At 37.5% G+C, this 16,867-nt stretch overlaps 1 protein-coding gene and 1 long non-coding RNA gene across 6 annotated transcripts in view; one reads left to right on the forward strand and one right to left on the reverse strand.

Moving 5' to 3' along the window:
• The window catches only part of SYTL5 (synaptotagmin like 5), an 86,270-nt gene that overhangs the window by 61,984 nt on the left and 7,419 nt on the right, over positions 1 to 16,867 (forward strand). For 2 of the 5 annotated variants that reach the window (XM_021553041.3, XM_021553037.3), the window contains 7 exons: positions 108 to 214; positions 4,068 to 4,160; positions 8,248 to 8,313; positions 9,352 to 9,530; positions 10,366 to 10,468; positions 12,557 to 12,718; positions 15,757 to 15,865. In XM_021553041.3, the coding sequence (XP_021408716.2) occupies positions 108 to 214; positions 4,068 to 4,160; positions 8,248 to 8,313; positions 9,352 to 9,530; positions 10,366 to 10,468; positions 12,557 to 12,718; positions 15,757 to 15,865 (819 nt within the window). The remainder of the gene's footprint in view (positions 1 to 107; positions 215 to 4,067; positions 4,161 to 8,247; positions 8,314 to 9,351; positions 9,531 to 10,365; positions 10,469 to 12,556; positions 12,719 to 15,756; positions 15,866 to 16,867) is intronic. The other 3 variants (XM_021553038.3, XM_021553040.3, XM_021553042.3) reach the window with 3 other exon arrangements.
• Positions 1,938 to 12,640, reverse strand: LOC110483287 (uncharacterized). The gene is made up of 3 exons (XR_013339532.1): positions 12,576 to 12,640; positions 11,543 to 11,590; positions 1,938 to 1,949 (listed from the first exon to the last, which is right to left on the reverse strand). It is a non-coding gene; the product is annotated as an uncharacterized LOC110483287 (long non-coding RNA).

Here is a 16,867-nt window from a genome sequence, read left to right on the forward strand (position 1 = left end):
TTTTTTGTTAAAAAAATATTGGGGTTGGGACAATGGTTGTATGGAAGATAAAATTGAATATTTCTGTACAAACTATAGTAAATATTTAAATTGTTTTTGTTTCCCAGACCGTAGCAGATCTGAGATAGATTTGAGTGAATCTTTCTCTGAAGGAAATGAAGATACCCTGAGCATAAGAAGCAAATCTGTACCTAGTGCCTTAGATCAGGAATTGGTGAGTTATAAATATGTTCATCTGGTGGAAATTCTGTTTGTTTGTACCAATGAAATCAAGACTATATGTGTATCTATATTAAATATGGGTAAGGCAGGACATTCTTTCAGGGATATTTAATGAGTTTTTTAATAGTGTCATCTTCTGAGTATGTTTGCTGTAGAGTGATTTCAATGAACAGTCATGGTTCCAATTTGTTGTTAATTTTCTGGGTGTTTGAGTTCACAGATGAAAGAAACCTAGCCTGAAAATAAATTCCAGACACTAAATTGCACATGCTCCAGAATTCTGTTAATTCATATTTGCATAAGTTTTAATTTTGATGCTGAGAAAGTTCATAGTTTAAAGGCTTTAATCTTTGTCTGGTTTGGTTTTCCATTTATCTGTATTTTTTGCAGAAAAACCCAACTTTCTCATCTGGCAGTGTTGCTTGCCTCATCTTCCTGTTGACTCTTCCATACATCTCCATGCCTTTTTTTTGTGTATTCTATGGACTGCTTTTCGTGAAGTGATTCACAACTTCCATCTCCTCTTATGCACATATCCAAGACAGGCAATCTGCAGATGTGCATCAGTGCTATAAAAGAACATCCAAACTTATTAAATATGCATGGGAGGGGGAAAGTTATTTAAATAATTCTTCATCTAATCACAGTTTATTCTAAAGTTTCCAAATGTGTGCTGTTAGCTTCTGCATTTGGTCTCTTGTTGCAGTCCCACCCTTCCATCTGCTCTTTCCAGAAGAGCATTGGCCGTGGCAGATGTTTCCCCTTCCTGTGGTATTGAAATTTGAGTCTTGGTGGAAATTCATGTGTTGGGATTTCCATCTTTTCTTGGATTAGAATGATAGTCAGAGAATATGTCTGCAGCACTGCTTTGAGGAATTAACAAAAGACCTTCCTGTGTGTCAGGTGTTGGTGGAAGAAAAACTTTAAAAATAAGTGGTTTATTTTTAAATTGTAATAAGGAAAAATATGCATTCTTTATTAAGAAGCTGGAAAATAATGCAGAAGGAAAGCACAAAATAAAAAAATGCAGACCTATTATTTTTTTATATCTGTTCTCTGCTCTAATTGAGTTACAACTTAGATATTTTTCTGAGGCAGCTGCCAGAGATGACAAATCCAGAGAAAATTCTGATTCTCTTCTTTGAATTTTCTCTTCTTAATCAGAGATATTGTTTTGTATTTCTTTCTTGCTGACTCTGAATGAAATTCCAGATTGCATCTCTGCAACTCTGTAGCTTCTTTGCTAGCACAGGAGATTTCTCTTGTGGCATAAATTTGATTTAGCTGCTCTGGAGTCTGGTGCTAATTCCCTTTAAAATTAATTCATAACAGGAGTCACAGATCTCTGATTTTACCCATATCCTCATTTTCTGTGCCTTATGAAATGAATTGATTGCATTCATCAGCTTTTGTGTTATCATATTCATTTAGGGTAGTTTGTCTCACAGGAGTCCTTGAGAGTCTTGTCCCATATTCATTATGGATGCAGTGGTTTGAGGTAAAAGCTGTATTCCTGCTGGAATTTAGTTTATTTGATGTAAGAGACAAAAAGAAAAGTATGTGATGATGGTAACAACATCTCCTGCAGCCTGAGAAAAGCTGGAGTTTCACCTCATTTTCTTCTAGCTGAGGTCCTTCAGTCTCATTCGCAGGTGATGGGAGCTGACAGCAGTGGTATGGGAGATGCCACATGTCAATAGGATATGCAGATTGCTGGAATTTATCAGCTGAAAGGATGGGAAAAAGCTTTTAGTCACTTTGCTCCCACCTTTTTCAGGGAAACCCATTACCCATACTGAGAAATCAGCAGGAAAATTGAATGGATATTTTGCTTCTCTGACTTTGTGTTGCTTTTGATAATGAAAAGGAGAAGCCCCAAAACCCACATGATGTGGTACAGATTTATCAAGGAGCATGGGGAACCAGCTAAATCCAGTGTTGTGTTCAAATGTGAGCACCTTTTCTACAGAGGTGTGTGTTGAATTCCTGACCAAGTGGTGTTCATTACTTGCTCAGCTGCTGTTTTAGGAGTAATTGGATGAGGTGCACTTTATAGCCCCCACTGGAGACCACGAGATTAATATCCTCCTAGCTACTACTTTAATAAGCTCATAACACCAACCAATTACATAGTTGCAATGCTGTAATAACTCCTGAGAAAACTAATGGTTGTGGTGCAATATGAATTAAGAGAGTAAGTTAAATTATTAACCTTTCTTTTTAAATTTTAGATTTCTGCTTGCAGCCAAAATTTCTGCAGTTAGGACTCAGTGAAGCAATGTTAGAATATGAGTGTCTAGACCTGAAACACCCAAATCTGAAAATGTTGCCTTACCTTTTCCCTCGTGTTTAATTATTCTGCAGTAAAAATGTAGCATTGTTTATTTTCAAGTTTACTGATATGCATGCAACAGTACAAAGAAAAGAGTTTTTCATGTATAGAATTGCTTCTTCTTGCTCCATAGGCAAATAAGAAAATTGTATTCTTGTTCCAAATTTAGAACCAGACTACATCACCTGACATCTGATCTTAATGAGGGGAATAGAAATTACACGTGGAGTGGTTTGTTGCTTGTTTGTTTGTTTCATTTCAGGTTTTTGGGAGATTTTACTTTTGAATTATTCACCTGTCTCCCTGAAATAATTTGCTCTGTTGTGCCCAGGTCTCCAAGGGTTTTTCCTTTCATTTAGGATAAAGTATCTATTACTTACTTTTTTTTTTTCCTGTGGGGCACTGTTAGAAAAATATGAGACCAGCAGAGCAAGCTCATGGTAAGAACATGGAACTGTTTTCTTCAGTATATAAGTTTTGGTGATAGCTTGTTCTGATTTACCTCTGCACAATATTACATGTGCAGTAACAACTGGAAAGCAGTAACAGAAAATAACTTTTAGGTGGTTTCATATCAATTCAGTCACTGGAGCAAAGGAGAAAGATGTAACAGCCAGTTTTAGGTAAAGTATGGCAAATGTGCTGCAAGTTTTTTAATGTAAATGGTGAATTCAACTCTCCAGTAGCATTTCCCCCTGCTCTTTTTTTTTTTTTTTTTTTTTGCTGATTAGCACAGAAGTCTTTGAGGCTCCTGAATTTGAATACAATATTTCTCTGTTTAGTTTCAAAGAGTGAGAGCAACTAAACAATAGAGAATGAGGTGGGTCAAAAGGTGAGTCTTTTATATCTGCAAAGCAGATTTAAGGAACTTGAAAATCTGACTTCCATTAAAATTAAAAACAAAGTCTTCCAAAATATGTCTGCCATAAGGCTTAGGGAAGCACAGATTTCCAAGCTATACCTAATAGGATTATAATTGTCTGCTGGTATTTTTTCCTGTTATTTTAAGTAAAAGTTAAGAGTCCCATTAGGACCATCAATCACATCTAAAGATTTAGTTTAGATCTTACTTCATTGCTGTGTTTAAATGAAGATATTTTTTTTCTGTATATAGCTTTAAGATGCTAAACTTCAGTCTTGCTTATTAAAACTCAAGCATCTATATGAAGCTATGCAATTACTGATTATCCATCTTTTTATTATTAATACAATACAGAAATTTAATTACTTTTTAAAATGCTTATGAACTGGCTTGATATAAGATGTGAAGTGCATGTGTGAAGATTTTCAGTGCTTAAACAATTGAATCTTGAAACCACAGCTGTCTCTTCCCTTTATGCTCTGTATCTGTGCAAAGATGTGGAAAATGTGAACCAAAATTCCATTAGAGAACAGAAATTGAGTGTATCTAGCACCATCTTCCTAAAGTGGAAATCTTGTGAACAAAAATTAAGTGACAGAGGTTGACAAAATACACTGCAGAACACAACTAAAATGCTTGTTTGTCATTTAGGGCTATCTGGATGAAACAGAAGAAGATATTGATGACATAGTGGCCTCTTGTTATCCAAGAAAGCATGAACATATGACAAGTGGATTATCAAGAGTAAGATCTTGGGTAGAAAACATGCACTGTCCTTCCACAAAAGACCATATTTCCTCCAGAAAGGAATTTATTTCATATCACTTATCACATTCATCTTTCATTCTGAACTTGAGAAACATCTTTTAACATTCAGACAGACTTTCTTTTATATTATTAATGCTGCTCAAAGCTAAAATGCTGTTCTCTGCAGGGCATGGAAAGAGAAAACTATTTTGCATACTCATTAGCAGACTTCCTCATATGCTGGGGTTATTACCAAGCTTCCATGTGGAGAAGGCAAACCAGAGGTGTTTGCAGTGTGTGACTGCTCAGCTCTGCAGAGGAGCACTTGATCTTAATTAATTTGAAACAAAGAGAACAAGGCTGTGAAGGGAGGGATTCCTTCTCAAACTACTCTGTATTTTTTTAGAGACACAAACATTTGTCTGTGTGTTTGCACACAACCCACTTCCATGGAATCATTGTCCATTCTTCAACTCAGTTTCTCTCATTCTTCATGGCATGATTGCTACCCACATCTGGAAAGTATTTCCCTTTACTGCAGGGGAGAAGAATTAGGAATCCCCTAATTTTTGGGGATTAGGTTGGTGAAAATTAAGGGGTAGCTGCACCTGATGGTAGCAACAAAATTGGCAGAAGAAGGTTTTGCTGTTCATTATGCAGTCTGTTATTCACTGGAAAAGAAAATAGATAATAAAAGCAGCCTTTAACCTGTCTAGTTTATTACTATCTGCTGTGTACCTCATTTTTGGGATCTGTGGGCAGTTGATAATATCTTCAGAGAGTCCTCTCTGGCCACTCTTCTTTATAGCTTGTGTGTAAGAATAGCTCTGGACTGCACAAAGCTGCAACAAACTCTATGTAGAGTGTGTGAGTGCTGAAGAGGATGAAGGAAGATGAGTGAACACTAAAAGAGAGGAGAAAATTAGGTCTATGACAATAACCAAAGAACTGTCCTTTCTAGATTGCACCCCAGTGAAGCTCTTGACCCCAAATAAATGGAGTTGGCTGAATTTGAGCTTGGCTTACACAGGGAGGAGAAAGGGCTGAGAATATTGACATCACAGAGCATTTTGAAGTTTTAGATCTGGCCGTGTCAGACCATTTTCCCCTCTGATTTTTGTAGCTGACAGAAGCAGACACAGCAGAGTACAGCTCACACCAGGTCAGAGCTGAGCCCCTGCAGCCTGTGCACACTGGGCTAATTCCACCCACTTGGCCCAGGCTGGCAGTGGCTCACAGCCTCCAGTGCTTGCTGGTCCTGGGGATTTTATAGACAGAATCATTTTCATTTCCTCTGAATATTGATAGGAGGATTGCAGGGGCTCAAGTGTTTTCTCTGTTAGGCCATTAATTAAGGAACTGCATTCAGAGATCCTTCCCTCTGTGCTTCAGGCAGCATTCTGTCCATGTGCTGGGTTTTGTCCTTTGCTGTAGATTTCCCTCTGACCTTTCTCTTAAGCAAAGTGCAGCTTTCCCAGGGCTTTGAGACAATCTCACATCTCAGTGCTCCCATTTCTCTTATTCACCATGACATGTTTTTTAATGTCACTTCATGCAATGTTAATGGCAAAGTTGTGAATGGCCAGCTGCTTCTCCCTTCAAGAGAAGGGCAATTTTACAGGTTCATTTCTTTATTCCCCTGAAGTGTGTTGCTAACATTTCCCCATCATATTTTTACCTTCACTTTGTTTTAAGCCTTTGAGCCTCCTTGCACAGTATGTTTATTATCCTCTCCTATCAGATGACTGTTAACTATTAAGTTACATTGAAATAATGTTATTAATGAACAGTAGACTCATAACTGTATAATTCCTTTTCCTTTTCCTTTTCCTTTTCCTTTTCCTTTTCCTTTTCCTTTTCCTTTTCCTTTTCCTTTTCCTTTTCCTTTTCCTTTTCCTTTTCCTTTTCCTTTTCCTTTTCCTTTTCCTCTTTTCCCTTTCCCTTTCCTTTTCCCTTTCCCTTTCCCTTTCCTTTTCCCTTTGAAATAAGTATGGCTAGTCTTACAATGAATATTTGGGGAAAAGAAAGAGATATCACAAAGGGTAAAAGACACTTGAAATCTACCTGCAACATGAATGAGCTAAAATAGAAATGGAAAGTGACATTGAAGAGAAACTGTATCTCAGTGTTAGTATTTTATTTTGTGTTTTCCCAATGCTGTTGCATGAAGTGTGAGTTTAGTTTTCTCTTCATCCTTCATCCTCCACATATTTATGTGGTGCTGTCAAGACCCACCACATCAGTGAGACTAAAATGTTCCAGTGCTTTACTGCAACAAAAAGATATGATGCAAAACAAATATAATTCTTAGTGAGGTGTCAAAATGAGATTCTGTCCTTTGTATGTTGTTTGCTGCTTACTAAACAGGAATATGAGTATTTTCTTTGGGATTTTACATCTAGTGTATGCAATGTCCAGTGTAAATTCTACAGAACAGAGTCTGGGAGTAGGGGGCAGAAAGTGAAGTTTATCAACATTTACTAAATTTGTATACTTTTCTTCATGGTTGGGAAGCAATTCAGAAATTGTGTTTGCATAAATTCAAGGGTCAGGTGCCATCTATTTGTTTCAGACCTTCTATCATGGCTTTATTTTTTTTTTACCCCAGCCATTTATCCCTTCCTGCCTGCCTACAAAAAGATTGAGGAAAAACGTATTTAGATTAGAGAGAGAAGAGTTTGGAGTAGAAAACCTCATCCACCTCCTTGTATTGGTATAACCTTGGGTTTTTTTTCTGAAGTGGGCATAAAAATCATTGCAGGGATAATTTATACATTTTTTTAGCACATACTGGACTGGTTAAGTTCCCTAACAGTGTAAGAGGATATTTTTATGTATTTTAGAGGTGGAAAATGTATAAATGGTAAAGGCTGGAATTTTGCTCAAGGCATGTTAGAAATTGGAGGAAATGTGTCTCATTGGTTGGTGTGTGTTGATAATTCTCCAGTAATTTTAACCAGTCCAGTTAATGGAATTTCAGACAATTATAAAAAGAATTAAAAGGACAGGCATTTTTCTTTATTTTTTTTTCTTAATTAAGGCTAAAGCCAGACATCAAAAATATATCAAAACCTTTTTTTTTTTTTTTGCTGTTTATTTTTCCTACATGGGATATAAAATTAAATTTATGGGTAATAATTGCTTATGTAAAGAACACTTTTCCCTATCTGTTGTTTATGACACTGACACAGAAGTGTTTATCCCTGGAGCCTCCTGTGCTGCAGGGCCCTTGGGCAGGGTGCTGGGAGAGCTGGGCTTTGTCTCAAACCAATTCCTTCTCTGTGGTCCTTTCCCTGGCCTGTGCTCTTCCCTGCAGCTGGCAGGGAAGGAGATGGATCAAGACACAGCTCATGAGAGCTCTGGCAAGCAGAGGAGGAAAAATGTGTCCCTCAATCATTAATTAGCATTTTTTTCCCCCAGAGAGTGACATGTTTCAATATTTTAGTGCAATTGTCATCTGTTCTTACAAACTGTCCAGAGAAACTGCCCCTTCTCACAAAGACACTGATGCTGCAAATACAGGAGTGCTTGGCTTTTGGCTGGCTTCAGGGAGCAGTGACATGGACATGTAAATGAGAACAAATCCAATGTAGTCCAGTATGAATCCAAACCTGCTGAGATACTTTTCTAAAATATACCTTGTTTATTTGGATGCAGAAATTACCTCATTTCTATGTAATTACTTTGAACCATGCATCCTTCAATACTTGAAGTGTATGGAGAACACAGCATTTCTCTGATTTGGTGATACCTCTTTCTCTCTTTCTCTCTTTCTCTCTCTCTTTCTCTCTTTCTCTCTCTCTTTCTCTCTTTCTCTCTTTCTCTCTTTCTTTCTTCCTTTCTTCCTTTCTTCCTTTCTTTCTTTCCTTTCCTTCTTTCCTTTCCTTCTTTCCTTCTTTCCTTTCTTTCTTTCCTTTCTTTCTTTCCTTTCTTCCTTTCCTTTCTTTCTTTCTCACTATGGCTTTGCAGTACAAACTTCCTTTACCTTTCTATACAGATGAAGATTTCTCACTGCACTTACTCTGTCTTACTGCTGCAGTCTAATGTTCTTTTCTCTTGATCTTTTGCACTGCCTTCTTTAAAGAACTCCCCAGAAGGTTCTGACAGAAAATGGACATATTTAAATGTTCCTGAAGCAGATGGTGATACTGTGAGTTCTCCTGAATCCTCTGCTCTATCTTACTTTCAATGTTTCTCTCTCCTTTCTCCCTTTTTGTTGAAGACTGTACCTGGGTGTCTTGCAAAGTTCCTGTGTGTCAGAATTCAGGTGGTTATATGTTTTGGAGCAATCTTGTCCAATGACTCAAAAGGAAATGCACACTAGATTTCTCAAATGCTTTTGAGAAAGTGTGGATATTTCTCCAGTTTTCTTTAAAAATATTCAAGTTCCTTCCTAATTGTAAACTTTTGAAAGAGGGAATCCCTATAGCAGTACACTGCATTTTATGAATGTGAAAGAAGAGGGATTGAGGGATGATATATTTTGCTGTAGAAGAAAAAATGGTGGTATTATTGAATTTTTTTTTCAATTTGAAAAATATGTAGAAAGGGGGTCAGGGTTGAATTTTGCTTCTTCTTTCAGAATTGTTAATGAGAGACAGGTGCCACTTTAAATAAATATGGTTTTATACTATCTCCATTATGGGAATGTAAGTTTTCCTAAGGGCTCTGTCAGCAGTTGTCTTATGAGACTCAGTAAAAATGAGGTGACCAGCTGAGCCAGAGAAGTATTTTTACTTCTTTTAAAAGAAGACTTTTAAATTATTTTTTTTCTTCTTGGGTCTTACATAAGCTTACAATTTATGTAGCCTCTCTACTCTTCAGTCCATATATTAATTAAAAGGTGGTAATTTGGATTCTGTCACATTTATAAATAGGTTTGAGTCTTGCATGGAAAAACATCTGTCTAGACGTTTAAACTACTATTAACTACAGTGCTTATTCCCTTCACATCAAATCCTGGCAATTCTGTTCTATGATATATCTGTTTCTGTAGCAAGTCCTAAAAAGTGTGACGCTATTGTAAGGCTGTAGCTTTATGAAAAAAAAACAAAACAAAAAAACAACAACAAAAAAAAAGCCCCAAAAAAACCACACAAAAAAAAACCACAAAAAACCCCCACAAAAGTGGATTTTGGGAAAGAGTAAAGTGTTTCAGCCTCTGAGCCCTTTTTCTGTGCCCCTCCAGACGAGCATAAACAGCATGGTGAGTGTTTACAGTGAAACTGGTGACTATGGCAACGTGAAGGTCAGCGGGGAAATCCTCCTCAGTATCAGCTACAGCTACAAAACTGGTGCCCTGAACATCCTGGTGAGGAGCTGCAGGAACCTGGCCATTGCAGACGAGAGGAAGCAAAGGACTGACCCGTAAGCACTGAGAATTTCCTTCAGCCCTGCTGGGTGTCCCCAGCACATCCCACCCTGGATGCAACCAGAGCTTGGGATTCAAGCCTGGGAATTCACAGCATCCAGCTGGTACAAGCAGCATTTTGCTGATGGCTGGGTTTGGGTTCCCTGTGTGCTTCTTAAGGTAACATGTACCCTTCCTGGGGAAACAGTAAGATTATTTAAATTACCAACCTATTTGATACTAAAAGGGAAAAAAATTATGAAGGAATAGCCAGGCAGCATCTAGTTTCTTTTACTTCTATAATCAAAATTGAAGTATATGAGAGGAACGATGTTCTGGAGGCAAGGATTAATGGAAATAACTTTGTTTTCATGGGCCCATACTCTCTCTTTGCAAGTACCACATTTTCTGAGATTCTCATCATAGTCTACAGTGTAATGTGTAAACTCTCTCATCAGAAAGTAATGATAATTGTCTCTAATCATGGTTAATCTATGGTATATAAATGATAAAGTTTGTAATTCTCTTGTATTTTTAGTGTATATTTTGTCATATGTGACCAGTTGGTAATCATATGTGGCAAAAGGGAAATTGTTAGGAAAGCTTGTTACATTTCAGAGGATAAACAAATTAATTTAGCTCTGCCTTTTGTTATTCTGACCTTATCTGACTTACACCACTTTGTAGGTAAGGGCCATACCTCTCCATGTTTTACATATTCTATTATGTGTTTACACTCTTTATACTGCAAAAATTCATTTCCTCATATGTGTTGCTGATGCAGCAATGTCAGGCCTTTGCTCACACTGGTCACTTTATTTTCCTTGCTAACCTTTGCTCCTTGCTCTGCAGATATGTCAAAACCTACCTGCTGCCCGATAGGTCCCGCCAAAGCAAGCGCAAGACCAAAATTAAAAGTAACAGCACCAACCCGGAATTTAATGAGACACTGAAGGTGAGAATTGTCTCTCTCTCTCAAGCTCTGATGAATGTTTCACTTGTGCTCACAGGTATTTTTCATATGTGTTCCAGTACAGGGATTAGAATTTGTGAGAAATGCCTCAAAAGGGAAGGTGTTTAAGCAAAAGCATCTAGAAAACCTATAAGCTGCAATTTGTGGCTTTCAGCATTAGGGAAGTGGTTTTGTTTGGTTCTCTCATTTACAGTTAAAAATTCCATCTGTTTCCATAGATCTCTTTCAAAACTTGATTTTCCCATCTAGTCTGAGCTTAGAGTTGTTAAAAGCATCTTAAAGATTTTATGTGCCTGATGCTGAAACAAAGCTAGATTAGAACTTCCTGTCTGATTTAGAAGAGAAAATAACATTTTGCAGTTAGATCTGAATTCTTCTGGGAGGTTTAACTTATTTCTAAAGCAGAACTAACTTTGATAAGAAAATGTTAGCATCTGCTTCACTATTTGTCTTCTTAAAAACCTGTGGTAAAGTTCATTTTCTGTTGCGATGGGCTTGATGTGCTTGAGGACACAGTGCCCATATCTCTCTTTCCTCTCTTTCCTTTAACCCAACCCTACCAGAGAGGCTGAACTCTTCTGAGCCCCTCTCAAGCTGCTTGGGAATGGAGGGGCTGCTGCCCCTTCACTGCCTCTCCAGCATCCTGACCTGAAGGCTCCTGATGGTTCCCTTTCCTACCAACTGGAAGGAGTCATCCAGCAGGCTACCATGAAACCAGAAACTCCTTTTAGTTTCTCCTGATTTTTTTTTTCTTAATTTCAGTTACATTTTAAATAAGTTTCTTATAATAGAAGCAAATAGATGTTCCCTGGCTGGTGTACTTGGCTTAGCCTGGCTGCAAAACCATTTTGCAGGCACACACACTCGGTCTGCTTGCCAAGGGAGAGGCTTTTTATAGCCTTGTTTTTAAATGGTATAGAGTAAAATTAAGGCTTGCCTAAACTGGGAAAAAATAAAGTATTAGGCTTTATTTATCAAGGAATATAGCACTAAACATAATTGCTTCTAGGACATAGAAATTTCTCAAAAATACCAATTGTAACAAAAGGAGGTTACCTGAAATGTGCGTAGGTAAGGAAGTGTTGTTCATCCCAACTGAAAATCCTGTTAAAAAAAAAAAAAAAGAAAACAGAATTAAATCTGTCTTGTATCTTCCCTCTTTGACTTCTACTCGTTGCAGAATGAGGTTTCTCACAGTGGGACAGCTGTCATCTAGGCATTGTAGAGATATCTGTACATAATTACCCAACTGACTTGACTGTTCAGTTTTTGGAGAATATTTGTCCATGTCCAGATATTGCTCCTGATGCAAAAATAAGACATCTGGGTTTCTTTAGCTAACACTAGAAGGGTGAGTGTTGGGGAAATAATGAGCTTTTTGCTAAAAGTAGAATGTATAGAGCCAGAATTCCAAATGTTTATAATTTTGTGTGTATTTGCTAGACTACAATGTTAGTTTTTTTAATAGCTTTAATATATTAATAGCTAGACATGAGTTTTTAAATAGCTTTCAAACCCAACAAGGGTTACTCATAGGCTCAGTGCATGCCTTGCAGATGCTGCTGTATGTGTTTGCAGAACAATTTTTTGTAAGCTACAAAGAAAAAATTGGAAATGAGAAATTGCTTTCCGGAAAGCAGTGTTAAGCAGACTCTCTTTAGGGATGAAAGTACCAGTGGGGCTTCGTTTTATCAACCTAGATATTGATCTGCTTATTTTACATAAACTTGGAGGGAATTAACTTGTAGGATCATATTTTTAAGCATCATAATTTACTTTATAGTCAAAAATACTCAGTAAATAATACAAAAAAACCCACCATAATAGTGATAGAATTTATGTATAGATAAATTATCACTGGATGCATACAGTAAAGAAAGATTTCACATTAAAATTTTGATCTTTCTGGCTAGATTAATCTTGCTTGCAAGGAAAACAATTCTTTCTCTCATGCTCCATTTGTTAACTGCTCTGGGCTTGGTGCAACTGAGCTAGAGCCATAAAAGGCTCTGTGGAAAATATTATTTCTGCTTATTCTGAGAGTTTCTTTCTCTCTTTTCTTGTTGTCAGTATGTCATCAGTCACTCACAGCTGGAAACCAGGACCCTGCAGGTTTCTGTCTGGCACTATGACAGATTCGGATGCAACAGCTTCCTTGGGGAAGTGGAAATTCCATTTGATTCCTGGAACTTTGAAAATCAGGGCGATGAGTGGTTTGTGCTCCAGCCCAAGGTAAGGGTTTCCAGGACTGGTGAAAGTGCTGTGAAGCAAATTTAGCAAGAATTAGTTATTTTTTTCCCTTTGGAACTTTTTTATAAAGCAGGACTTTATAAGTGTCAAATATGACAATAAAAAAAATTACTTAGTCCAGTAAAAGCTTACTGGTTTTAAAATCTTCATGAATATTTCACATATAATTGGCTATTTAAAAACAATAACAAAAAAAAAAAAGCTTTTAAATAAACCCTAAATTCATTCTGTAATAAACTCCAATTTAAAACGACTTAGTAAGTACATTAATCTTTTAAAATAGCACATAAAACAAAGAACTTCCCTAGCATTCCCTTTACCCAACCATTAAGAGGTTATTCAAGAAACAAGTTTTATTTTTTTTTAGTTCAAAGTGATTTACACCTTTCAGATGTGACAAAATTTCTCATTCACCTTAACTGCAAAGGCACAAGATAAACCAGCAGATTGGTCTGTGAACAGAGCTTGCCCCATACCCAGTGAAGGGCACGGGGAATTCTGTGCCCAGGGCTCCCCTGCTTTGGCAAAGGGGCTCATTTTTGGAAGAGATTCAAAGAACTGTTGTAAACTGGAGGATTAAAGGCTTCTCTCTTGCTTGCTCCTGCAGCAGCCATAATCCCCAGGAATTCCAGGGGTTTAGATTGATATTTAAGAAAGTGTATCTTTCTAATTACAAAAAAATGTAAGGTGTGCAGCTAATATTGTCAAGGTTAACTGAATGATTTGGGTTTTCTATGTTCATTACATTTAAGGAAATCATATTATCTTTCGGGTTTCAGGAGAGTGTGTTTAATTTTTGCCCTTCTATCAGGTGGAAGATGGATCTGTTTGCTCTGTCATTAATTTCTAGGTGATTCCTCTTAATCCTATCAGGAAAATAACCAAAAGAGTAATGAAGCTCTGCTGCTCAGGATAATAAGTAATAAGGCACTAAGCATTTCAGCCAGTCCAGCTGGAAGGTGGTATCTGATTAATTCCAAACCCATTAAAAATTTTTTTAAATTACTTCTTTTACTGTCAAAGAAAGCAAACACAGAATTGGTCTTGTCTGCCTTCTAAGTTGTTACCAATAATGCTTCTAAACTTAGAACACTGCTAAAGTTTTGATCAGCAGGGATGATATTTAAAATAATTTTTTTAAAAAAATCAATTACTACTTTTGGAATTTACAAAAAAGAAGCGCTGGTTAATATCCATACAAAATACACACTGTTCTTCTATATGGACTCCTGATAGAGACAGGAATGGAGGAATGGCAAACAAACATTTCCTGGGATTTATTCCATGCTTTGTTTGTTTTCTCATGAATCATTTAGCTGCTTCAGTGAAAATGTTGGAGACTTTAAGAAGTGTTTTTTCTATGAGCATTAAGAAGAGTGTGATTTAAGTCAGAAAACGAGCTAAAGAGAGGGCACAGTATAGAGTCATGTGGGTTTGGAGGAGAGGCTGAAATTTTTTTTCTGACATTAAGACTTACACCATTTCTTGTCCACTAGTAGAATTAAATAAAAAATAACCTTTATGGGAAACTTGATCCTAAACTTGCTTAATTTAGGCCATAAGTGAGCTGCCTGACTGGCAAAATGTAGCTGTGTAAATTATTCCACAGCCATTTACTACAGGTTTTCTTTAGTCCTTTGTTGTAGCAGCTGGCATTGGACACTGGTGTCAGACAGGAATGTTTTTCTCAGTGCCTGTGTTGCTCTAAAAATGCTCCAAAGTCACAAAAGGGCCCTGTTGCTGTGGCTAAATTGGCTTTGTCATCTGTCCCATCCTTGGGTGCAGACTCAGCCCAGTGAAGGTGTCAGTGCCTCAGCCTGCAGTCTGTGAGCTGGAGGCAATGCTGCCCCTCTGCATACACCTCATCAATTCCTGGTGGGGTTTTTCTTGCTTGTTTTCTCTTGGCAATAGAATTTTGACCTTTGTGTGGCGTCAGGAAATAAGCTGAATACATCTCACAGAAATACATTCACAGGGCAGATGTTCCTCCATAAAAAGTCCTTTAAAGGCTTCTGTGGTGCCTCGTGTGCCTCCAGCAGTGCTGCAGGATCCTCTCAGTTTATCCACATCCTTTGCCCCTCTGAAGAAATCAGGAAGATTTGTTCATTTGTACCCAAACCTGAGCACTGAAGCATGCACAGAAATCACATCACAGAAGCACAGAATGGTTTGGGTCATCCCACTGCAATGCCCTGCCATGGGCAGGGACAGCTCTCACTGGACCAGGCTGGGAGCATCTGAGTAGACCCAGCTCCACCAGTGAAGTTAGAGCTCTCTGTGTTGCATCCAATGTTTTTAAAATGTAGTTTCCAACTTCTTACAACATGAGTGGAAGCTCAGTACCCTGCCAGTGAAGGCCTGATATTATTTTAATAAGGATGGACTGAAGAGCATTGATTGCGTTCTTCTGGGTAAGGTTTAAACATTTCTAAAAAAACATGTAGAAATGCAGAAAGAGTAGCTGTGTAGAAAGGAAAGAGGACACTGGGAATAACATTTTTTAAATTTTTCTGTTTCAAAGCTGCAGTCTGCTCTCCCTCACCTTTGTTCCCTACACATCTAGTCAAGGAATGACTCAGGAGTGGCTTCTCTAAAATAGATTAAATTAATTATGTTTTAAATCCTGACTGGTGCAAATAAGGGCTGAATATCAGCTTAAATCAGTTACAGTTTATAGACTCAGAAATAAGTTTGAGGGGTTTTTTTTTGCTGTTGTTTTTTTTCACTTACTCATGCTACATAACTCCTCTGTGTGTTCACTGAACAGTGTCTAATGCCAGATGGGTTTATTTTTCTGAGAGTTTGCAGTCCCTAGCTCAGAAAGTTGTCTAAAATGTGATTGCATTCCAATTTGGAATGTCTTATTATCTGAAAGTGGACTGGTACATCTTGATGTGTTTAAGAAGTGTTTAAAACACTCTGTGGGTGTATTACTCTTTCAACAGAATTAAAATCAAAAGCAGAAGGTGAATGATTAACCTTGTCTGGATTTCTGGTTGGTTTGTTTGTTCTCTCTTCAGGTGGAGGCTGTGACAGATTTTGGGCTTCAATACAAAGGAGAACTGACAGTGGTTTTACGTTATATTCCCCCAGACAGAAACCTAATGCTTCCTCTAGGGCAGTTTCAAGGTAAAACAAATGTTAATAATTAGGATTTTAAAACCCATGTGATGATGTTGCATTAAAAATCCTCACATAGGGTGAAGTAATGGTACTGGTGAAGATTGGAATCATACTTTAATATGCTCATTTGTAGAATCACAGAATGTTAAGGGGTTGGAATGGACCTGAAAGTCCATTTAGTCCCAAGCTCCCTGCCATAAGCAGGGACACCTTCCACTAGACCAGGTTGCTCAAGGCCTTATCCAACCTGGCTTCAATAGTTATGTGTGGAAATTCTGAAACATGTGTATGTTTCTTTTGCTTCATCCTTTTCTCTTACACTGAACTTAAGGAGAGAGAAAGGAAGAGGAATATGCAGTCACTGGTTGATGCATGGCTCTGACTCAATTTAAAAAAAACAAATCCAGACATTAGGTAACATGATCAAGGGCAGCCACAGAGAAATAAATTGTCTGCATTGTAGTCCGAGAGTTCTTTTTTCAGCTAGTTATATACAGTGTTTAGCTGATCAAGTAAGGGACTTCACTTAATTCTTCATGCTTAATTCACCTTAATCTGCCTCCTCATTTTCTTCCATTTTTCACACTGGTTTTCTTCTGCTGCAATTTAGTCCTGTAAATTCTTATTTGTGTTCTTCATTTGAACCATTATTTTCATCAGCAATGAACAAGGGAGAAGAATTACTATCTCTTTGCATTGTATTAGCATGAGGAACAGCAATCCTTTGAAGTGAGAGCAATCACTGGGTAGCACCTGAGTGCACATGGAAATGCCAGGTGCAGGTATATCACTGTCTCAGTGACAGTATTGCTTGTTGGCATTTGCATTCGATGGGTTAGAGTTCTTTCTTCTCCTTTCTTCTTTTTTTTTTTTTTAAAGACAGATGATATTCCCTCTACTGGTAGTAAGGTTTCCTCAAGGTTTGCTCTCTTAAAAGCTCATTGTTATCAGCTTGGTCCAGATACAGTCTGCATTTTTTAAAATTAGTACATTTTAGCATCACTTTTA

The sequence above is a fragment of the Lonchura striata genome, chromosome 2 (assembly GCF_046129695.1).
Source record: "Lonchura striata isolate bLonStr1 chromosome 2, bLonStr1.mat, whole genome shotgun sequence".
NCBI lineage: Eukaryota > Metazoa > Chordata > Aves > Passeriformes > Estrildidae > Lonchura > Lonchura striata.